The sequence below is a fragment of the Hippocampus comes genome, unplaced genomic scaffold (assembly GCF_001891065.2).
Source record: "Hippocampus comes isolate QL1 unplaced genomic scaffold, H_comes_QL1_v1.1 scaffold12, whole genome shotgun sequence".
Lineage (NCBI taxonomy): Eukaryota > Metazoa > Chordata > Actinopteri > Syngnathiformes > Syngnathidae > Hippocampus > Hippocampus comes.
In genome coordinates, this window is record NW_017805478.1 from 278,706 (window position 1) to 303,152 (window position 24,447).

Consider the following 24,447-nt stretch of genomic DNA (forward strand, 5'->3'; position numbering starts at 1 on the left):
TGTATCTTCTAATGTTGCTTTGCTGCAGCAGTGGGAGTCTTTCAGCTCAGCGCTTGGCATTTTAACTTTATTCCGTGTCTTATTGCCGTAATAATGGAGGCCAGCAAGCGGAGCGGCGGTGGGCACGCAAACACATTTTTTATCGTTACAAGTCTCGCTTGCACTCAGTCAACGAGGGTTGATGGAGGAAAATGAAGTCAATGTATTGGGTGCACATATTTTACGCTAGGCGGTAATAAAACAGAGGTGCCCGGCATCAATTCATTTTTGGTTACGGTTGAAGTGAATGGATGGAGGGTTTAACAAATAACAAACATGATGCTTTTTTTTTTTCCTTCTTCTTTTTTGGGGAGCACAAATCCCCTGTCAGCAGCGCTCAGCAGCGTTTGGCCTTCAGATAAGATCTCCTGCCCTCTTTCAGCGCTCTCTTGCTCTCTCATCCCTCATCCCCTTAGTGGAGCACGAGAGCATGCAGTGGAAATAACTGAGCCAGTAAAGACGAGGGCCAGAATCCATCCACTCCCCGCGCTTGGGAAAGTTACTAATGAAACGAGCTGGTAAGCGACGCCACGTTGGGGCCGGGGGGCGGGGGGGGCGCTGATATAACGAATGCTACGGATGGCAGACCGTGTGGTGGCGAGTATGATGGAGGAGTCGACTTGGGAGGAGACAAATGAGACAGATGATTGGGAAAGGCGAGAAGTTGAAAGGGGAAACATGACCACACGTTTTTCTTCAACTTGGGAGAAGGAAAGGACGTGGACCAAATGACTCTCAACCATTGTTAGGATCAAGGATCTCTTCTGCGGTATCTTGCCACTACAGAGCAACACAGAATCCTTACAATCAGATAATGAGATGTAGGGCCCTATTTTCATAAACGGGAGCCCGTGCACTCAGCGTAAAAAAAGGTGCAAACGCCCTACACTATCTACGCTAGTCAACATAAATACAAAGAAACGTCTTGAGTCAAGTCTGCACAAGTACAGCAAGAAGATGCGATAGTTCAATGTATGCAAATGAAGGCGATTGTGATAGCTTTGGAATTTTCATGTGCTCAAGCATGTGAATTGTTTAAAATCAAAGAAAACCTTGAGTACAACACGCATAAACACATCCCTGAATGTAGACGACATCTTGCATTGACTGAGCTAAAGCTTCGAGCTAACGTCAAAGTACGGAGGCCATCTCGACACACGTAACATAAACACGAGATGGGCATTCGTCACCCACAAACCAACAAACAACAGTGGCGCACTCGCAAGAAGAACGCCAACGTGACATTTGCCTCTTGAACAATTTATGAGATGCCGTTGATGTGGCCGTGAAGGTAAGCAAACTCTTCTGTTTTCCCGGGGCTGCAAGTGGGGCCTCTATGGATTGCTTCAATAAAACCCAGCATTAAACAACAGGGTACGCATGATACTTTTTTTGCATTATAATGGAGTGAATTCTTCATCATCGCAAAGCCGCCGCAAGGTCACGATCAGCAAGGCTCCGACCCAAGTCAGAACGGCAACAACGCCTTGATGAATGTGATGAATCAAACCGCGTGAGGCAATGAAGAGAAAACAAGACAGGTAAGGAAAGGGCACAGGCCTGGAGGAAAGACGCTTGAAAGATTAGAGACAACCCCACCCCATGCCCCCGGCCTCCTTGTACAGGCGTGATGATGTCATCAAGGGATCTCCCTCCTGAAAAACGAGGAGAAAAGAAACAGAGCCACGCAGGGGAAGATTTTGAGACACAGAAGGGGGAAAAAAAAAAAGAGAGGCAGAGACTCGGGAATTAGAGGGGAGGGGAAAAGTTGGACACCCACTCTCGCCGTGACTTTTCCTCCTCTTCCCTTTCTCCGTGGAGGACGCCTCAAGACAAAAGAAAAGTCGCTTCAAGGATCCAACCAAACACTGGATTACTTTGGATTTACATCAGATTTTGATATGCAAACGGTTCTTGTCGGATTCATGTCATAACAAGTTTGTGGATTTAATCCCAAATTCAAGGTATGTCTTCAATGAACTGTTAATTGCCTGACGCGATGTGCAACTGCGGCGGTCTTGGGGAATTTGGACTCATTTCGTATTTTTAAGCAACAAGTCTTCCAACAAGCTTTCAACAAAGTGCGAGGGAAGAAGGTCAAAGTAACGGAAAAAAAAAAAAAAGTTCACATCAACTTGGCTTTTGCCTTTTTTCAGGGGGGAGGGGTGCAGGGGGGGGGGGGGGGGGCTGACTCAGCTGTGTAACTAATACGGACTAACCACACTCAATGCACAGTTCCAGATACAATAGCTCAGCATAATAGCGGGATACAATCAAAAATCGTTTTTGCACTCTTGCAACAATTTGGGGAATCGCTTTTTGACGGCGTAGACTGTCGAGCTACTGCGTCAAGTGATGTGTGTGTGGCAGCTTTTCTCCTGCTCTTTCACCAAAGCCAAAACTTGATGGAGCCGAGATGCATGTGGCTGCTGCCGACTCAGCCTTGCAATCAGGTCACGCGAGCGTGGAAAAAGAGGCGCTCGCACCGTGGCATGGTAGCTCGCGCTTGCCCGTGAACAAGGAGTCATGTCAGGATTCAAACGACTTTGTTTGCGGGGATACCAAAGTCACATCTGTTTCCGAATTAGTCAGCCCCTCCATGTTTGCTGGCTTTTGCATTTATGCCTGCGCCGACCCCCTCCTCCCCACGCACGCACATACACACCTTGTTGACCCAAGGTGATGCATTTGTCATCAAGTTACATATAACTTACATGCAGCGGTGAGCTTTGGGCAAATGTGGAAAGTGCTTCAGTAAGCTTGTATGTGGGGCTTGCAGCAAAGTCGATTAGCCCCGTGGACTGTTTATTCGGGTCAGTAGTGAATATATCATGAGGAATCAGTCGAGAAACACTCGACCCAGCAATGCATTTGATGGGCTCTGGGCCAACCAGCTTATGTCATGAGAGGTTTTTTTTTTTTTCTCCCTTCTCATAGTGTAAGCGTTTTGAAAGCGTCCATGTCTTTGGTAACTCGAGACAGTGTGGAGTAGACTCCCTCTGAGGATTGCCTGCGATTAACTGTCCTGCCTTTTTTTTTTTTCTTTCCTCTTCCTCTGCAACTGCACCGGCCTGTTTCTCATTACCGACTACTCAAGCTCTTGGACACTGGCCAGAACGTAAGACTCATGAAAACTTGCCTCAGCCTATCCTGTGCACGGCACACTTTGGGATATTGCCTCAGCTAGTTTGTAAGTTTCTATTGCTTCCAGTTATTGCTTCGGCCGAGGATCTATCATAGCTTGATGGTATCTTTGCATTCAAAGTCCAGTGCATTAAAATAGGAAGTGTGCAACTTGGCCTGCGAGCATTCAGACTGGCGTTATTTGTCAGACCCTCAAATGAGTACTTTAAAAGAATGACTTTTCAAGAAAAAAAAAAACCCCATAAAGTCCAATCCTTCTGTGGGGCCATGCAAAGACCCGTGCTGCATCTTAGAAGGGCCTCCAATCGAGCAGCAAGTACAATCGAGAGAAAATTCTACAAAATAGACAAATTCAACTATTACCTGACTGACACATGTGATACTCGTTCCTAATTTCAGTCAGCTACTTTCATCATTCCCACTTGGCTTTTAAATGCCTTTATCTCTTGTTTGTAAACACTTTGAAATGTCAAACTTTTAATTGTGAAGCACGTTGAGTTATCTTGTGTATGAACTCCACCATATAAATAAAGCTGCTTTGCCTGACGTGATCCTTGAGTTTTATGACTGTCACTCCTGTCGTAAACAAGGAAAATGACGAATTACGCGTCGAATATTTACAAAGCACTGAGCGCACTTACCTCACCATGTGTGGGAGTGGGAATGATTAGAGAATTGGAAAGAGACAATTGGCCTTCGGTCAAAAGAAATATGTCACTGCTAGGTTTATTATTAGTCAATAAGCTCCCTGCGACTTCTGGATTTGGCCTCCAAATAGACATTTTTGGTTTTACTCTCCCTCCATTGGCTTGCAGTGACCTAAACATTTGTTTGCTTTCTTTCTGTGCTTGGGGACGATGTGTCGGCCAAGTCCCAACTTTATCTCCTCTGGCCAGCTCTGTGGCCTTGACACTGTGGCTATGGCAGTCAAAAAAAAAAAAAAAAAAATAGATTTGCAACACATAACAGGAGGCTTACAAAATTCATGTGGATTATGGCCAGAAAATGATAGCAACGAGCTACTTTATATGCACTCGTTTCCATTCTCTGCAACGTGATGCATTATGTATTGTGTGAATTTGCTTATTATGATGATTATGTGGTATCTGGCCACCTATAATAGCGGCAGGTGTAGAGTGCTCAAAAAGCCATCCGAGGCTTTGATTAACCTTCTGCCCATTGGAGCCGCAGGGGGGAATATAGTTTCATGATGTTTCGCTCACTGTAATTTTACAACCCCCCCACCCCCCACCCACGCACACACACACACAAATGGTTATGCACAAGGATGGATTATGGCTTTATACAATCGTTGGATTGATCGAATGCTAAGGTGGGAATGCTAAATGCTCTTGTGTTGTGCCCTCATGGGGGGGGAAAGAGGGGTGGAGGTCATCGCCCCAGGAAGGCAGGAAAGGTGTGTCGACAGGAGGCAGTTTGCTCACTCGCCTGCCTTGAGGGCTCCGCTCTACTTGTAAACACTCTGCGACGCTCAGAGCCTCTCTCTTGCCAGCTGAGGGCAAATGTGGGTCAGTCGGCGATGAGTTAATGAGAGCCAGCGTAGCTGCGTGGCGTGTTTATGTGAGTGCATTGTCATGTTTAACTCAAGAAAAAAAGGAAAGGGACTGCAGATGGTGGCGATAAATGGTTTTGCAGAAACGCTATGATTAGATCCGGCCTGTGCTGGTGAGTCACAAGCAAGCACCCGCTTCAACTATTTCATGCCTCTTCCAGGTTTTTTTTTTCTTCTTTTTTTGACAATGAGGTTTGTGAAACCGGACCGTCAGGTGCACATCGTAATCGTTTTCTTCCTCAAGCTTGTTGTGGCTCAACAGATGCACGTTTATGTCATATTTGCATACATGTGTGTTTTTTATGTCGCTTGCGCCCAGCGAAAGGCTAACCAGATGGATGGCATAATGAGGATGATCAGACTTGATTGACTTGCACAAAACAAACAAACAAAAAAATACATCAGAGTACATCATCAACACGTTGACTGCGAACTGCTCATAAATAAACACCAACGTCTATTTGAGATTGACTGCGGCATAAGTTTGCCGCTAGAAACAAAGCCGAAGGGTGAGCAGGCCGAACACTGGGAGGAGTTTGACGTTTTGTGCCCATTTGTCCATCAGGTGGTGGCTGAGGTGAGGCGAGGTGCACGAAAGCATGTGGCTTCTTGGTTCCTGCCTGACTCTGCTGGCCATCGGCCTCGGATCATGTGCAACGCTTCCATCAGATCAAGGTGAGCCTCCGATTCGTTTCCGGGCTTTAAAGAATGCAAATATGTACTCGAGAAGGTCATGAAAATCATTCTGGAGCCACGGACATTGAAATTAATGAAGCCATGAGAGCTGGAGAATGTTGAACAAGATAACGATCTTGATTATTTGAATGAGACGCCCGCGCGTTACAAAAGGGGCTTTCACAATTACAAGAACCCCAAGAAGTTGCGCCTTGCTCGAGGTCACGCCGGCATTGCTCAAGATTTAAACGGATATCGCCGAACCTCCTTTCAACGCATCCCGTTGATGGCGCTTTCATCCCGATAACGTTCACATTTCCAAGTCCCGATTTTGACGTCATTTACTTTCCATTTGCCGATTTTGCTGACAACGAACACCTTTGGAACGTCAACTTCATTATAACGACGCGATTTTTCCCACGAAAAGGCCTTCGCTACGACGAGCCGATGCGGCTCAACGCTCGCTGTTATATGAGGCGTGATTATGGCTTACTTTGTTTCAACTGCTGGCCCTCAGTGGCAGGGTGGTCAGCGCGTGGTTGAAATGTGCGGTGGCTTTTCTCTTCGGGAGCCAGCAATCATTCCAGCAGTGTGCTGGTTGACTGACGTTTTTTTTTTTTTTACTTTCCCCCATACAATAAACGTCACAATCTCTTTACGCTACTCGATGTATTTATGAAGTTTGAAACATTCGCCCCTGATATCACTTGGGTGCTGCGTCACTCAACGGAGTTCCATAAGAAGCTTTGAGGAGCCGCTCGTCACCGGCGAGTCAAGACGAGACCGCGCCAGCTTGCGCCTCCCTTGAGTCTTCTTTCTGCCGCGGCACTTTGAGAAGAAAGCCATGTCGCAAGCGGAGCCCGAACCTTTCGTGCCGGGCAGCGACGCAAAAAAGCACGCTCGCAACTGTTCCTCTTGATTCAGCCAAATCTCAATTTGCCGCTAATTTGCTGACATGACATCTGGGGAGCGGGCTTAATTAAAACTGGCGTTGAGGAATCGTGCTGCAGAACCGCCCCATATCGGCCTCAGAGACCGGTCCTCTCGGGCAAATCAAATTGCTTTGTTAAGGTGATATGTTTTGGGGTTTTTTTTGTGCACTGCAGAGTCCCTGCGGTCGAAAGTGATGTTGGAATCATCTCTTTTGTCGGCGACTGCGCTGTAATGCTTTGTTTTGCACTGCCGTGAGTGCCAAGCGATGCATTACCGGTCCAGCTATCAATCTACAGTCTTCATCATGATCGTCACAAATGCTGCATTTACTCCCCCCGAGGTGCTTTTTGGGGCCTTTGTGGTCATTTCCTTCACGAACTGCTCCATACTGTGACTTTCGGAGTTGTGAAAAGTGAAAAGCTGGCTTGTTTGGATTCAGGATATTTGAAGAATGTTTCATTTCCGTGCAGGGGAGGGTGACGGCTTGCCTTGGCGGCATTTTTCGGATCATTATCGGTCTTGCTATCGGTTGTCTCCGCATTTTGGCTGAATATGAGCTCGGGCCACTTTTGCGATTCGTGCTTCAAGTAACATCTGCCTCATCAATAAATATTTGTCATACAGTCATCTACCGGCAGTCACTTGTGCCCAAGTCGGACGGGAGAACCATCCGTTGAATGCGTCTCCATAATCTTCTCCACCTATCATTTTGGTGCGTGGTAATCATGGTTTTAGTTGTCCATAGAAAAGAATAGCTTGAAAGGAAATGACGCCAAATCTAATGCGGCCTTTCCAGTCTCGAGTGTGACCACTGACCGGTACTTTGAGGTCAAATGTCGGTATTTTAGTCATGAACACACCTCTGGATTGCAGATGTCGTTCTAAATCTTGTGATTGGTTGATTCCTCCGCAGACCTCCTGACCTTTTGTGTATTGTTGAACGCACCCGTAAGGGAATTTTATTTTCCGCCATATGAATCCCTTCGACACCTCATTTCAGTTCTGATTGAATTGTGTCGAGGCTTCTTGACAGCACAAGTTCACACCAATAGCTAGTGATCCGGCCTGCCACTCGTCTTCACACAAATAGCAACTACTGTGTGACTATAATCATCTTCTGCGTCGCAAAATGTTGTCTTCCTCAAGCAGATAAATATCATCACTTTTGAAATATGCCCTTCGCTGTGCGAACTGAGAGTATACGTCCCCACAAATCACTGTCTTGCAGTGTATTCAAGAACGACGGAGTGCACAAATAACTCTTTTCTCAATTTGGTCAAAGGACCGAGTCAGTTTGTTTCTCACAAAGTCAGCTTTGCCATTTCCAATCTCGAGCCCCGCCCCTGTATCTATAGAAATGCAGACCATCTGCTCCACATGTCACATCACAGTTTACAAAGCTCTCAAGGCTAATGTTTGTCTGCCCTAATAACAGTGCTATCATAAAATTAGGCCAGGGGCCCAAACGGGGGAGCTTAGCCATCCAAGAGTGCTGTTTTATGTCTTTCCACTCATCTGTGCTGCAGTTTTGTCTCTGGGAAAGCAACCAGGAATGTTCACTCATTGGCCTCGAAGCAGAAGCGTGAGCGACTCCCCGTGCGAGACTCCCACCTTAGATCCTCCCGCCATTTCTATTACCTTCTCAGTCTGTGGTTTCCTCTCCCCTTTTTGAGCCCAATCTACACAACGGAGTCATTGTTTTAAATCAACGACATCGCGCATCACCCTCCGCATGCCTTGAGTGACTTTAATGGGCCGGCGTACTGCAAAGCTCTGAGAGAGAAACATTTTTGGCTGATCAGCAGCCCAGTCCAATTATCTGTGAAAGCCACACTGTAAAGCACGCTCGATACCGCCATCTCCCCGCCTTATTAATAACCACACGGTGTGAGCAGACTTTTGACCTCCTCTCCCTAATGAACACCTACTTACCAAGTGTATTATCTAAGGGAAGCTCACAGAACCTAATGGGTTGCAGTGACCCTTGCCACACGCAGGAAAAGAAGACGAAACCACTTTTACGCCTTCGGCGGTGTTACAAAATGCGTGTTTGAGTTTAGCTTTTTGACAGATGTTCTTGTAATCCGGGCGGTTGCATTGTTTTCCTAAAAAGAAAAAAAAATTGCTAGGAGAGCTCGTTTCATTAAAACACAGCTCGAAAATTGGCAAAAAAAAAAAAATGGAGCACTGGATTCATTTCACAAAAACACTCAAACGAAAAATCAAGTCTTATGCTGAGTCAAAAGCCAAAGAATAAAAATGAGTTTTAAGACGAGTTTTAAAGATGGGCAACGGACATGACAACATTGAAAGGCAGGACAAAAGACAGAGAACTTTACCGAAAGGAGAACAAGGTGAATAACAGAAAGACATCCATCCATCCACCCATTTTCTAATCTGCTTTCTCTTCACAAGGGTCGCGGGCGTGCTGGGGCCTATCGCAGCTGTATTCGGCTGGGCACACCCTGAACGGGTTGCCAGCCAATCGCAGGGCACACATACACAAACAACCATCCGCACTCAGACCTCGGGACAATTGAGAGCGTTCCTTTAACCTGCCATAGATGTTTTTTGGAATGTGGGAGGAAATTGGAGTACCCGGAGAAAACCCACGCAGGCAGGGGGAGAACATGCAAACTCCACACAGAAAAGCTGGAGCCATCGATCATATTTGGGGGGGGCTCCTCTTTAAGTCACGTAGTGGCTATCTCCCAAACGTCTTGACCCAGCTCCCCTCCTCTACTTTTGATCACAAGCACTGATTATCTTCCCTCCACCTTGTCATCTCATGTGTTGTTATTCAGCTTTTTGTGGTTCCCTCTGTCTTCCTCGCCTCTAGTCACGGACTCTCTACAGCCGACATGGCTTTCATCTTGACTCTGGGATGGGTCGGGGGGAAGCCGGTGATGAAAACCAAAAGAATAAGAAACAGACCAAGCAGCAAATAACTTTTTTTCTTGACATAAAAAAAAAAAACCCAGCAAGGAGAGATACGGAATGAAGACAGGCTCCGTGTTTACGTGTCTTTTTCTTTTTTTCTTTTTTTTTCTTTTTTTTGACAGGCAGTTTTTGAAAGGCTGCAAGAGATTTCAGTTGGCGCTGACTTTGCAGAAGCCAATATCAGTGGAGGGCCAAGTTAAAAATACATTGTTTTGATTTTCTTTTCCCCTCCTCTGCTTACCAATCCATCCTTACGCGACAGGTGTTGTCCACACCTTGATTTGTGCACGTCAACCACAACGGCGACAACACAACACGCGCCGCATACAGACAAGCCGCAATGTGCGCGTGCTTTGTCTCACGGCTTGGCGCCGAGTCGAGCAGATGCTGCGGGGCATCAAGATGAATAGGTGATGACTTATTCGATTTTCCAGCGGGCCTCTCTGAACTTAAATTACTCGATGGTAATTATGCTCTCATTTCGGTCGTAATTTTAGCTCCTGACAGGACTGACATGAGGCGTGACGTGCTTGAAAGCAGCCATGGCCTGCATTCGCTACTGTGTCCCAAATTCTCATTTGCATTCAATTCCATGAAAATGGAAGAACAGGAAAGCAAATGCAAAAAAAAAAAAAAAAAAAAAAAAAAGCATTTATTTACAGGGCCTAATAAAGGGGTTTATTTCTTCAGGGTCTGCTCTGTCTTGTTTTGTTTATAAGTCTCTCAATAATAAGCCCCGGTCTCTTACGTTTGATTTAGCATCCCAAAGATACTTGGATTCAGTTCAATTAATTACTGAACGGCAATTTGTTAGCAGCTTTAACTACAGCAAGTTTGGACTGCGTTTTTAATTTGCATTTCTTTTTATGGAAACGTTGCTTTTTGAGGCGTATTCTCCCCATCATAAGATTGTTAAAGAATGACAAAAGAGAATTTCTCCCCCCAGCAAAATGAAAGTGGGCCTGGTATAATGCCTTGTTCGGTCCTCTGCCCCAAAAAGATCAATGACATTGATTCACAGGGTCCATGTCTCACTCTAATAGCCCCATTTTTCCACACATCTCACATAACCTCCCACCCCAGCCCCTTTTTAGTCTGTCAAGCACCACCAGTTATCTTCTACCCCCCCCCCACCCCATTTTGACAAGGTGCGAACATGTCCATCAAGTGCAGTGCGAGTCAACTTGTCCGATGGAGCCACGTTCGTCTCAGCACAGCTTTGACCTCGTTTCATCTAGCTCAGCGTGTTCCGCTCTCTTTCGGACTTCATTTTGGATCAATTTTGTTTGTACATCTCGAGTGCGCAGTCAACAACCGGCACTGTTGCGATGCGTTATGTTCCCATCTCGTCAACCGACGGAGGTATGAATCACCGCCGGCCTACTATTTGTCTCCCCAGATGCTCCGTGCCCGGCTTTACAAGTGGAAGAATGGAAGTTTCCACATTCGCCTCGGGATAACATCACAGGTGACGTCAGGTCTCTTTCGAGTTTCTTTCCTCTTGTTCTGGTGAGGATGTCGACCAAGGCCAATGCCATTCGCAGGCTTTGATTTGGTGAGGCGGTTCTCCCTCCTCAAGAATCAAGATGTCAAGAAAATCCGCAACCCTCGCGGGCCCGTCATCCTCCGCTTGGGCAAGACTCCTCTCATCCGTCCCACCGAGTAAGTTAAACGTGCATCTCCTTGCGCTCGCTCAGCTCACAACCGAGGGAGATTCACACGGCAAGCCATCATGTTTTTTTGCAGTTGTTATGCATGTGTTTATTTTTTTGTTTTTTTTTGCACGCCATTACCGACCAAAATGACTGACAGTCAACTCGGAAGCTTCGGAAACCTTCTTTCAACGTGTCCCATGGCTATCGTGTACAATGCGGAGACTTGGAATGCCAAACCTCCACAAGCCTGATCGCATTTCCAGATAGACCACTTCCACTCCCCCGCCGCATTGTAAAAAGAGAAGAAAACAAGAAGAAAAAAAAAAGCGAAATTGACGGCCCGATTAGTATTTGCATGACCTTTGGTTTCATTCTCTGGCATCCCTGCATCATGCATCAATCTCCGACCGTTTCTACGACAGTTCTGTCAACAATAAAGCATGTTTACAAACCTTGACAGGAGTAGTTTCTCAGCTCGCTCTGCTCACTCGAAGGCCAAATAAAACCTTGCTTTTTTTGGGGCACTTTGTCCTTAAAGTGATTCACATAATGTATCCTGTGATATGTTAGCGGAGCTGCTTATCGTATACGTCATGGCAGTTATCGTGCTTGGCCTCATTACGGTTCTGCTGCAGCCGACTGCAGTTGATGGGAGGCGAGAGACCAGGGAAGACCCTGGAATGGTCATCCTAGTGTAACATTTCATATGATATTTTGTCAGTTTTGCCCTGAAGAATGCTGCGCTTTGACAAATAATATAAAGACTGAATTTACTTATTTTTAAGCGACCCTCATGAATTCATTCAGTGCCAAGGATGTTTTTTTTTTTGTTTTTTTTCCGAAGAATCCAGGCATTCAATCGCAGGAATTCATGTGTTTTTTTCACGTGGTGGCGTAAAGAAGAGTCTTTTTGGCCCGGACTGACTGATTCCAATCCAAGCGCATTTCAAACCAACCCTAAGGCTTGTTCTCAGGCTTTCACTCCATGAAAGTGATTGCATGCTTTTGTGCTAATGTGATAATTCCGGCTCAATGTGGGCAAAGAATATAAAAACGTGGCGTGCTGTCATTCAAGCGGCGTTTTAATTTATCCGCAACGAGACTGAGATGCGTGTGTGTCGAGTGATTGGAGACTAATGGTTTGCTTTGTATTAGAGGCTAATCGACTCACAAATGAGTGACAGCCAAATGAAGCCGCTTGTTTCGTGGCGGTCGCATTTGTCTGTTGCCAGCAAAATGGCCACCGCTCAGCAAAGTAGGATTTGATTGCTTTAGGCCTGTTTTTTTTTTTTTTAATGTCGGTGGAGGGGATCAAAAGAGGGCAAAGCCATTTTCTGATATCGCGGCACGCAACCCAGATTGCGATCAAAGAATCTCACGTCTGTTGGTCCTGCAATATACACTCCAAAGCACATTTCAGAATAGGGGAAAAAAAAGCCTCCAGGCTAAAAATCCAAAGAAATCTAAAACATTATCACCTGCCTTGCATGACGATATGCTCGTGCATTAAATGTGTTCGCGAGGCCGATTGCAGCATTCGTCTGCAGGACGAATTGCAGAATACATTTTTGCGACGGGGTCTCAACCACAAAAGTAAATGACACATGACATACCGTCTCTCTTCTGTATTAAAAAAAAAAAAGGCCTCAACCTCAGCCACTTTTCGTTTCACCAAGGGCGGGAGTGGAATGGGAAGGAATTATTTGCGAGGCCCTCTCGGGCGATCATATTCAAAATGATCTATGAAAATGAAATTCCTTATCGCTTTGCGCTTTTGCCATGAGTTTGCGACAAGCGTTACAATGGCGTTTGTGAAATGGATGTGGCTCCGAACCGCCCCCGCCCCACAAAAAAAATTATTAGCATATCTTACATTCTATATATCATATCGTACTTATTTTTTTTTTTGCCCTATCGAAACAAACTCCTCGCTGCCGTTCCGCCAGCACCCGCACCCATCCACGCGCTACCAGTTTCCAGAGCTTTTTACAAAACGCTTAGTTTTTTCAAGATCCCCATTCTCTCCTTCTCACCTTTCCATTCTACATCCTTCGCCGCCTCCTCCACTCATAAATCATTTCATGAGGTGAGAAAGCGGCTGCCGGCGTCGGCCATTCGCCGCGCACGTGGGCAAAGGAAGCATCACGGAATACTTCAAAATATTTGCCATCTCACTGAGCATACGTTTCACCGGGGATGTTCGTGAACCCTTCATCCCTCAATGCACTTTCATTCATAATTGTCTGGGTGAATTGGTGTGTTTAGATGCCCTTGACCAAACAGCAGAGCTGCAGCTTGCTGGGCCGTATCTGTGAGGAAAATGAATGCCAAAGGGTTACTGACTCATCGTGCGCTTTGCATTGTAATGCAGGCGCTATCTTCAAAATGTGGTGGGGAAGTAAACAGGAATCACAAAGCCACCGTTGCATATCAAACAGCTCGCAACTCTTTTGTCATTTCTTCCTCCGACACATCAGAGGAAATTTGTATGCGCCAATCCTTTAAATTGGCAACAACAAAAAAATATAATAAATCACAACCGGATGAAAATACGTTGAAACCTACCGTATTTTCGATTAAAAAAAAAAAACAAACAAAAAAACATTTTCAACAATACATTTAGACCTTCTGCAAGACATACATTCCCATGAGAATCATCATAAATGTCCAGTTTTCAGAACTACTCAACTTACGTCATTCAAAACAATTGTCTCACCACCGGAATAAACGTTTAAATGCGGCCAGTCTCGCATTGCAAATTAGTGCGGTGCGCTTTGTCAAAGGACTTATATCCTAAATATATCTGCACTGAAAATGAATCTGTACAAATTTCCTTCATTTCGCTCGTCATGTTGTGCCGTCGTGAAGCATTCTTCATGTTTCTTTGTTTCTAGTGAGGTGTTTCCCGATGGCCTTCCTGAGGAGTTCACTCTCATATTCACCTTGACATTAAAGAAGGCTGCCCTGAGGGACACCACCTACCTCCTCCAGATATCTGATGAGCAGGGATACCCTCAGGTTTTGTTTTTCTTTCTGAGAGTACAATCTTTGTAGTCACCGTTCCTGAGGCAGCCCTACCTCCAGATGCTCCTGTCCCTCCACCTTGCTTCAGCTGTCTGTTCTCTCTTTCTTCTAAGCATCCTTTCCCTTTCAGGAACATCACTTCTGATACAGCCACCTTTCTTCACTATTTTTTTGGCTGCAAACTATCGATTGCATCGTCACTTTCGAAAACCTTGACAATTCTTCCCGGTTTGATTGCAGGCGCCTTTACCCATCCTAATCCTCCTTCGAATCGTCTCTCTTGACTTCTTTGCCGCGCTGATCCAATTCAACGACGTTCCGTATTACGGTGTTGCCCTTCGTTGTTATTGACGCGCGCGGGTGTGCTGCATGACGAGACGAGGGGGATTCCTTGAGGTACCTATAATCACTAGCAGCCAGATTTAAATACTCAATATGCATGATGAATGGAGGCCGGGTCCCCTCATTAGGAATGATTTATTGGCTCCACTGCTCGTGTGTGTAATTAATGTCTTCTTTTTTTAAATCCTCCCTGCGTGCGTGCGTTCGACACATCCGCGAAGTGGCATGCCGCCTGTACATATTACTCTTTGTTGACACCCATTCCTGTCGCTTTCACGTTAAGTAGCCTCAAGTCTTTTTTTCTTTGTTTTTTTGAATGTATTTTTCTAAATTCCCAATTCTGTGTATTGATGCCCACACGTCCCGGTCTGATGACATCTCTGCCCCCACCCGTAGCTCTCGGTAGACCTCAACGGCCAAGACGGCACCCTGTCGCTGAGAGCGAGACGGGCGGACGTCCCAGACGACCTGGTGAGCTGTGTATTCGCTAACGAGGCTGTGGAAACTCTGCTGGACTTACGCTGGCACAAGGTGGCCCTGAGCGTGCGGCGGGATTCCGTCTCGCTCCTCGTGGACTGCAACCCCATGGAGACACAGCCCCTGGAGCCCCGTGGCGCAATGTCCACTGATGGGCATACGCTGCTGGCCATTCGAGCTACGGACGCTGGGCCTGTACAGGTACGCTCGTAATTTGAGTGCAGTGTGTGACTGCCGTGTTTTAATAGGTTTTTATTTTTTATTCTTGGGATACCTTTTGATTGAGTTCAGGCTTTGGCGCGAGTCCTTAAACGCCGATGGTTTTACAAGCTTCTGAAATGTCCGTCATAAAGATATACGGTGATCTTGAACTTTATTCTCGGATTGGGCATTTCATTTTCATGATTGTGTTTTCTTTTGACAAACTGATTTGGATAATCTCAGAGCATGTTCTGCATAGCCACGGTCCGAGAAGCCTTTTGGTCGCATATCAGCCTATTTGACGACCCTCCACTGCCCATATGTTAAGTGAGAATGAGAGAACATTGTTTGTACTCCAATCCCTTTGTTCCGAAGAGTCTTTCTCTCTGCACGTCTGCGTATTCATATTCGAGTGTGTGTGTTCTGCAACCTATCCTACGTTCCCGGGTGAGGCAAGCTTGTTCAGTCATGATTAAAAAGCAGCAGACTACCGGGGAGAATGAGTGCGCCGTGAGCCGGGCCTATTAACGGTGAATAGATCCAGTCGTCCCGGCATTTATATTAGTTTAAAGATCAATTAACTTCATTAGTCCGAAAGCATATTTGGTTAACACAGGAAATGGGTATTCATACACACCGGCGCACAAAAACCTCCTGACAAAGCGCTTTGCGAACGCTTCATATAAACGAGCGCTTAATTGGCTCTCAGCTTTGTTTACCGCCTCATTGACGCGTACGTTGTTTATCTTCCTCCCTCTGTCTCTCACAGATGGACGTTCAGCAGGTGGCGCTCTATTGCGACCCATCCCTAGCCGACCAGGAGACCTGCTGTGAAATACCAGGAGCTCGAGTAAGATTTGTCACCGTTTTGTGCGCCAGATATCAATCACCCTACGGTTATTGTCCTTCCTGACAAGCCAAGGCGGGTACCTGCTCAAAACACCTTGACATTTTCTCACCTTATATCATGACTTAACTTGATATTGTCACACATGTGTACCAAAAATCTTGTCTCGAGATTGGTTCCAGGGGCACTAAAATAATTACGTCGAGAGAAATAACGTGGCAGGTCTGTGCCGCGGGAGCACGGTGAATTAGCATATAGCATGTCGGCTGTTGCTTTATTTTGACAAACTCTTTTTCAAAGGTCTCAGCGCCATGACATTGCAAGAACTAAAAGGATGAGATGATTGATGAGCAGTGTTATAGCCGTAATTCAATCGGTATACGCTTTTTTCTGCACCAAAGCATTACACACATCTGCTTTTAACAGAACATGATAATTCAAAAGTATCTAACCCGAGCATTTTCACCAGTTACTGTCAAAAAAAAACAAACAAACAAACAAACAAAAAAAAAAAAACCTTGAGACGTCATAATGCCGCTCAGCTCCCGCATATGAGCCTGGCAACATTTAACGGAGTTCGGGATACTTTCAACACAAAATGATGGTACTTCAACGACCTTAATGGGGGGGGTCTGCGCGCGTCACGTTTTCGGCTTGTGCTAAATATTTTTTCACGCGGTTACAGTGCCCACCGGATGCCTCCAAGAGTCGACGCGCCGCAGAGAATGACTTGGACAACACATTTAGCCAGGTAACAAATAACGCTTTTAATGGCTTGCACATATACTCCACCGCTGGCTTTTGTCGCTTGAAACCATTCTTAAAAAGTCGGATTGAATTTAAATTGCAAGTGGCAAATGTTCAGTCCCCGCATGTCAAAATACCGCAACAAGTGCCTTTTGCCACCTAAAGGTGAATTTTATACATGTCAATTGCTAGTATGTTTATTTCTTAGTTTCCTGACCCTTGGGGAAAAAAATGTTGGAATAATTTTTTTCTGTTATTTCAACTAAATTCAGTACTCAAATTTGAGAATCAATATTTATTCCCTTTCCGGTTCTGACATTTCCATTGACTTGAACTTTGAACTTTCCACACTGACAACACAAGGCCGTCATCTCGTTTTTGCGACTAACCTCTACTTGTCTACTTCACTAAGGAAATCCTCTCATCCAAAGACCTGTCACAGAAAGTAAGTCTGGTTGTTATTCAAAAGCGTTGAATTTTCATGTTTGTTGGGGCCAAAACTGGACTTCCTGTACTGGAGTTTTCAAAATTGTTGAGGTATATGGAGGGCATGCATTTGCATTTGTTTGTTGATGCGTGTGGTTGGGGGGTTCCTTTGTTTCTCTTTTCCTCCCTCACCCACTTTTTGACGGAATGGGACTTATTTTCACCTCATTATGCGACTCACTCGGGATTTGCACCTGCTGGATGAGTTTTGTCATTCCACCTCCAATCCACAAGTTGTTTTTCACAAATGGAACACAAAACTCAAGATGCTTCATCATGTCGCTGCTGCGTGTGCTTACGAGTGCATCTGGCCGGCTTCCCCGACTTCCTCAATGGAGGTTATTTGGGCTGGGGCCCTGCCACGAAGGGAGAAAGTCCTCACGCAGACACAAAAGTGAACCAATCAGGACAAATTGAACATGCAAGTGTTTTTCAGGTCAAAAATGCGCATTAATGGAACACTCGAAATCGTCCCTCAACGTGATTTTGAGCGCAAATGTTTTTTTCGTCACTGTGTGCCCTGTGACTGGCGATCGGTTCAGGGTGTATCCCGCCTACTGCCCAAAGATGGCTGCGATCGGCTCCAGCACGCTCGCGACCCTCGTGAGGAGAAGCGAATCAGAAAATGGATGAATAGATGGATGGCTGGAAATCTGAGGGTTGTTTTGGCTTCTGTCTAGCCGCCTTATCCTCGAGCTACGCCTGAAACCAATTTCCATCACAGTGTTATTGTTCTACAAACTTTGATTAGAATCACCGACTTCATTACGTGAAGCAAAAACGAGAGTGGAATTTGCCACAAATCAAATCTGCTTGAAAATGAGTCTAATATGGAAATAGAGACAGTTGTCTTCTCCATTAAAAATTTGTGTTGTGACAGACAGAGAAAGAGAGAGAGAGAAACTCGATAAAGGCAAGCTCACGTCACACCGTGATACCGGTTGACGTTTAAGATGTTCCAATTCCATAACAGCCTTTCCCTTAGGAAATAGTGAATTTGGTTTCGGGTACATCATGTTGCTGTTATAAAATTTGTACGACGTGTCCAGGCCACATTTTAATATTCAATTATAATATAAGCGTGAGTCAATAAAAAACACTGTAAAATTTCAACCAAAAAAAAGGAACTAAAATAAAACTCGCCACCCTTTGAAGACGCCCAACACAAAGGGCTCGTTTGGCAATTTGCATGACACGCAGCCAGAGTGGCATCGCTACTCCTCCTTGTAAACAGCACAGGGAAAGCCTCAAAGCTTTTAACTGCAAGGGGCCTGACTAAGTCCGCTATCGGAGACCAGAGCTTGGAAACGGTGAGTCATCTTTGGGTTTAGCTTTCAAAACATCGGAAGCGGGAGGAGGCAAGCGGCGTGATGGGTGCGCGCGCACCGGCCTGCATGCAGAGAGACCGTTGCGGCATCAAGACGCTCGCTACTTTATGGCGTGTGAAAGCTCACAGACAGCAGGTGGACTCTGATGTAGTCACCTATTATGAGGCAAAGACTTGAGCTCTTTTTATTTTTATTTTTTTTGAAAGGCTATCAAGTTTAGGGTGTGCATGTGGGGTATTGCAGAGCATCTGCTCCACTCAGTCGCGTGCTGAGGGAATCAAACATTCCAACTGATCCTTGTCTCCCATGGTAGCTATGTGCTAATGTGTGAGTGCACGAGCACACCTCACATCATTTTTATTTATTTATTTATTTATTTTAAACTGTAAACTGACACAATGTCAGGCTGTTTATTTTTATGAAATAGTGCCACCACCTGGTAACAGCAGATACTGAAACATCTTCGTGTAAGTGTCATTGGAAGCGTACGGGTGAGCAGCTGCAGAGACGTTTCCTAAATATTGTTGCAATACATCTGGGACGCAGACATGCATTCGTACTGGAGGATTCAACATGCATATGTTTTGCATCAATATTCTGTCCCTCAGTGATGCATCCATGCGTTTCCGATGTAGCTAATCAATAGAAAAACGGTTGATCATTTAGCTTTGGTCACTTTCCATTGGACTGTGTAACCACGGTAGGTGGTATTCATGTGTGTGTGTGTGTGTGTTTGTTGCAGCTTATAAATCTTGCCCGAGTTTCTGGGATCAAAGGGGAAAAAGGCAACCGGGTGAGTCACACTTTGTGCGTACAAAAGAATTAATATCAGCGGAATGTTTCAAGTTTTTACATGCCCTGACATGCCGTGTGCTGTAAAAGCTACATGGAACCACAAAGGGGAAAAAAATGTTTTTAAGTGAGCATTTTACACTGCCTTTCTCTCCTAGGGTGATGACTGTTCTGGCATTCATTCAAGTCCGGTAGGCAACTACGTCGTTTTCCTGCAAAAAGCATCGGCCATTATTTGGCTGTTTGAAATCTGGCCCAAAGTGGTCTCAACCGTGTGTGTCTCTAACCTCAGTGTGCGGCGGGGACCAAGGGAGAGAAGGGAGAGAAAGGAGATATGGTGAGTGCCAAGGGTGCCAATCCTCCGCTACGGGTCACTGCATCGAAAAACGACTCACCCTTCAAGCCACTTGTCTCAAAACTTTTTTTCTATTCGACGATACGCTTCATGTGCTTGTTTCACTGGTGAGTCAAGAGTGTCCGCACCGCAAGTGTCAGTCCGGTTAGGCTTGAGTAAGATTTTACCGTGTCAAAATGGTCATAGTTCAGTGTCATGCCGGTGTTTTGGTCGACATTATGCATGCATCCACTCAGATGGTGTTTGTGTGTGTGTGGGTGTGTTTCTTACTCCTCCTCGTCTTGGACGGCTGACTAGTTGCAGTCGTGTTTTGAGGTGTTTGTGTGTGTGGGTGTGTTTCTTACTGCTCGTCGTCTTGGACGGCTGACTAGTTGCGGTTGTGTTTTGCTTTGCACCATGTGTGTGTGTGTGTGTGTGTGTGTGTGTGTGTGTGTGTGTGTGTGTGTGTGTGCGATCTGCCCTTTTTTATATATTTTCTAGAATCGGCTCATTGATTTGAGCCGTTTCTTCCCTCCACAGGCGCTGCCTGCCAACTGGGGCGAAGCAGTTGCATTCAAGGTGAAAGGTTTTAAGAAAGGAGGGAGGACGCGAGTTTGCTCTGACCAGCCTGTTAATTTGGGGCTCCTTAATTCCCCCTTCCCGTCTCGCTGTGTTTCTCATCTTTTTATCTGCCTCTTGCCAGGAACTGAAAGGTCAGAAGGGTGACATTGGTCCACAGGGTCTCACGGGCACTCCAGGAAAGGATGTAGGTCTTGCTCTGTTTCGTCATTGGTTTTATTTTTTTTTCCTCCCTCTTGAGATTTAGAAGCTGTACGTTACTGTACAGTCGAGCTGTTTTAATTTCCATTGGCATCGGCACAAATCCTCCAAATGATGCATAAAAACTAAATGCCAGACTGAACTTGTGCTCACAAAGCACACTCGTGGACAGATATCCACGCATATATATTCACTCCACTTGTATGGCGTTCATCTTCAACCCTCGACTGGCACTGATATCTCATCCAGCCCCATCTCCGCCACCACTTGAAGTCATTCTCGTAATGCCGCTTAGATAAGACCAGAGCAACAAAGCTTGCGCAATCAATGTCGGCTCATTTGACCGGCCTCTGCGCCTGGCACGCAGGCGGCTCCCCCGTTCAGGAAGATTTAAACCTTTTAATCTTCCCTGTTCAGAGGGGTGATCCTGCAGACGCGATGGAAAGTTTTGAGGAACAAATTACAACGCGTACGTCTGCTCTGAGATATTCCCCCGGTTCCAGCGTCAGACGCTCGCAATCAGTCGTTCACTGGGCTAAGTGGGGTTTTGGCGACAGATGGATTTGGCGGAGGAGAGATTCTTCTTTAGCCGCCATCCATCTGACGTAGGGAATATAAATGCGCTTGGTGATGTGACTCGAATTAGGCAGGCAGAATTTGGCGCACATGCTCAAGATAATGCCTCGTACACGCAACAATATTTGACTGGTTACGGTGTTTTTTTTCGCATGTCTAGCACACGCGGGGGTCGCTGAAGTCGTTCCGTCACTCAGGCTGACGTTGATGATGTCGCCGACCTGTACTGACGCCGTCACATTTCTTTCTGTCTGTCATCACTTTCTAGGGTCGAGCGGGCTCCATCTGTGTCGTCGGCCCCAAGGGACAGAAGGTCTGTGCGCATTCAATCCCGGCTACCTTTCTATCAACCCGCGTGAGTCACATCTCCGCTGTCGCATCGGTATAAACCAGATCCGGGTTGACCTTTTCACAGGGTACCTCAGGATTTGTGGGTCCTGAAGGCTTGGCTGGGGAGCCGGGCTTGCCCGGACCTCCAGGACCACCTGGAGTCGGAAAGCCAGGTCCAGCTGTAAGTAAAGCCGCTAAATCCACTCATCTGCAGGTGTCATTTTACTGATCATTGCATGACTGGAATAGATGGTAGCATTATATTGAGAAGGTGGATTGAACTGAGGTTTTAAGAAAATAATCATCTTCTTCTTGAGGGTCCTCCTGGTCAGCCCGGCGGTGCAAAAGGCGACATGGTAGGGTCACACTCGTGGATATTCGGCGCCAGCTTTTTGTCCACTTTGTTTTTGACTCTATCATACTATGTCCTAAACAGGGTGAACCTGGACCTCAGGGTGCCGACGGATTTCCCGGAGATCCCGTGAGATACGTTTAAGAACTGCAGTAATGTGCCAAAGGTCTTAGGAGCCAGTAGACGAGTTGTCCAGTCTGTAGACCAAATGTTAACTAAGGGGAAACTGTTATTGAAATTGTGGCGCCTTTTTGTTGTTGCCCCATCTCCTTGATAGTTTTTGGTTCTTGGAAGAAGATTCGGATACTTTGTACATATGCGCCAAAGTTTTTGTGGAACCCGGCAAAGCATTTTACTAACTCCTCTGACAAGTCTGACCTTCCATATTTTGTTACGATACCATCGAATTGGTGGCTGTGAAAAAGGTCACTAGATTAACATTAGTCGCGGCCCAAACTTTTTCACAGTATGGCACGTTTACATTCCAAAAATTATGCATAAACTATTCACTATATCCTTGCTCAATCAACTCTTAGGGGCCAAGAGGACCAGCGGGGCACAAAGGAGAAAAGGTATTCATTCCATTGTCTCCTCATTTGCATGTCTGTGGAATTTCGCCTCGCTACAATGAGTGGTTGGCTTTCATTTTCAGGGAGACCCATGCGAAGTGTGCCCCGCGCTGCCCGACGATGTCGGCAACACGGTGGCTTTGCAAGGGATGAGGGGCTCGAAAGGAGAGCCCGGATTGCCAGGAATTGGAGAGAGAGGACCACCTGTATGTTGAACCTGCCCTTTCCGATACCGTTGACATTTTTACAACCTCTGCTGCACTTTTCATCGCACGCGACCCCAATAACCGAGTCTTTGGAAAGCCGCCCCTGAGGCGTATGCAATTCATTTTTTTCTTGCAATTCCACAGAACGATAGTGGCCCCAGGGTGGTACCTGTCGCTGTAACTTACCCAAAGCATTGCTCGGCTCGAAAGAAAGCACTTTCTCATTCTGTTCATTTAGTATCTTTTCAAATGGAATCCGAAATGATAGGTGTGAGGGAATATGAAAGTCTATGCAACGATTTTTAGTATTGCAAGTACGATCTGCCACCTGCAGTCGGTTCTTGAAGATGATTAAGCTGGAGCAGCAGAGAGCGACAAATTGGGATAGGGCCTCACTCGTTGGCGACTGACAAATAACGCATCTGCCTTCTCTGCATATTCGCCAGGGTCTTCAAGGTGTGGCTGGAACGGGCGGACAGAAGGTATAGAGTTCCTGCTTCTTCATTTGCTACTTTGGTCTCTTTTCTATTTGCCGCGAGGGCCGCGCAAACACACTCATCCGCATTCCAGCACATTCCGACACACGCCGAAAGCAGATGGAAATGGGGATGCGTTTCCTTTGGGTGCTCTCGCACATGGTCCACCTGCTCGATCTCTGCCCGCGTGGGCGCCAAGCCCGCCCGAGCACTTTGCCATGCTCACACGTCCCACATCTGGCTAATTACAGTGACCCGTCTGCTTCCCGAGATGCGTCTAAACACGACATCTCCAAGCGAAAGACTCGATGATGAATTATAATTTGATTTGTTTTGTTTTTTTTTTTAAAGGGAGAAGCAGGATCAGATGGTGTTAAAGGGGAAAAGGTCAGTTTGACGTGCCGGTGTTGAAACGATATTTTAACACTGATTCATATCCGTGACGTGTTTGTTCATGTTGTTCAGGGTGAGCCCTGTTCGGTGTGCCCCACCTTGAGCGAGTTAGCCCCAAACCTCGGGACTCAAACTCTGCAAGTCAAAGGCCAAAAAGGAGAACAAGTAGGTCTCGGCGGAGAGTTTGCTCCTCATTACTCTTGCTTGTTTCTGGAACTTTACAGAAAAGCTAGCATGAAATGGATTGGGTCATTGTCTTTCTTTGACGATCGGTGCATTTTTGTTTTTGCTTGCAGCGCTTGTTTTCCTGGCATGTGTGCGCTGCGATAAGGACCTTCATTAAAATGATGCATTGTTTCACTTTTTCCTCCCCCGCAGGGACACGCTGGAAATGTAGGACCACCTGGCCCACGAGGAGAGAAGGTAAGTAACAGGAAAAAGAAACGGCGCTCAGACTAGGTGACCTCAATCGTAGGCTCCGCTTAAAACTTCTATGCGAGGAATTCATTCGTTTTTGAATGGGTCTTTTAATTAACTACAGGACCAATATAATCACTGGGCTGTTTTGATTCTATCCTTTTTTTTTTTTTTTCAAGAAATTTGAGTTGTTGTTCGTGAAAAGATAGCAATGACGTAAATGCATTTGACACGCTCGTCTCCGAGGTGCATCAGAGTATGAACCATGAATTACCAATTCAAAAGACACATCTCGTTTTATTAATTTGAAAAATGTTTTGGGGGATTGTGGGGGGGCTTGTCTGCAGGGTAACTCAGGGAGAAGAGGAGCTGATGGTAAACCGGTGAGTTTGGATGAAGCTCTTTGAAACAGAATGCGTGATCCTGTCAAAACGTGAAAAGATTATCGTCTCAAAAAAAAAAAAACAGGGAAAACTTGGAGCTAAAGGATCTGCCGGCAAGGATGGAGTCAAGGGTGAAAAGGTACAAAAAGGATCCTGTGCTGCTTTAAATAAAAACTGCATTCCGATATATCCGCCAATTTACCACCAGTATGCAAAATTAACATCAACAAAGAATAATGGCAATTTTCCAAAGTTTTAGTCACACGCTCTCCCTTCTTTTGTTCTATTTACAGGGAGAGATCGGACTGCCTGGTCTAAGTCTTCCTGGCCAGAAAGGGGAACCGGTAAGAAAAGACATCGGGACCGTGTCTTTATGTCCATCAAATTAACCTTCTTTCACCTCTGCCCTTCTAAAGGGCGTTTGTGCC

At 45.9% G+C, this 24,447-nt stretch overlaps 1 protein-coding gene across 1 annotated transcript; it reads left to right on the forward strand.

The window, feature by feature from the left end:
- Positions 1 to 1,764: 1,764 nt before the first annotated feature.
- On the forward strand, positions 1,765 to 24,431 carry LOC109519202 (collagen alpha-1(XVI) chain-like). The gene is made up of 27 exons (XM_019875602.1): positions 1,765 to 2,003; positions 5,322 to 5,431; positions 10,704 to 10,772; positions 10,849 to 10,966; positions 13,854 to 13,977; positions 14,722 to 15,003; positions 15,773 to 15,853; positions 16,536 to 16,601; positions 17,010 to 17,042; positions 19,154 to 19,204; positions 19,362 to 19,394; positions 19,496 to 19,540; positions 20,078 to 20,116; positions 20,241 to 20,303; positions 21,162 to 21,206; positions 21,309 to 21,404; positions 21,541 to 21,579; positions 21,660 to 21,704; positions 22,112 to 22,147; positions 22,228 to 22,350; positions 22,797 to 22,832; positions 23,178 to 23,213; positions 23,292 to 23,384; positions 23,598 to 23,642; positions 23,984 to 24,019; positions 24,105 to 24,158; positions 24,313 to 24,431. Exons 2-27 carry the CDS (start codon positions 5,356 to 5,358, stop codon positions 24,406 to 24,408), a joined length of 1,860 nt encoding a protein of 619 aa, XP_019731161.1. The 5' UTR covers positions 1,765 to 2,003; positions 5,322 to 5,355; the 3' UTR covers positions 24,409 to 24,431.
- Positions 24,432 to 24,447: the final 16 nt, after the last annotated feature.

What these genes read in the sequence shown, in the direction of transcription:
- LOC109519202 (XM_019875602.1), top strand. Translation starts at nt 5,356, where the DNA reads ATGTGGCTTCTTGGTTCCTGCCTGACTCTGCTGGCCATCGGCCTCGGA. An exon ending in CCAAAGACCTGTCACAGAAA is followed by an intron (nt 17,043 to 19,153) that starts GTAAGTCTGGTT and finishes TGTTTGTTGCAG; the next exon opens with CTTATAAATCTTGCCCGAGT. An exon ending in TCGGAAAGCCAGGTCCAGCT is followed by an intron (nt 21,405 to 21,540) that starts GTAAGTAAAGCC and finishes CTTCTTCTTGAG; the next exon opens with GGTCCTCCTGGTCAGCCCGG.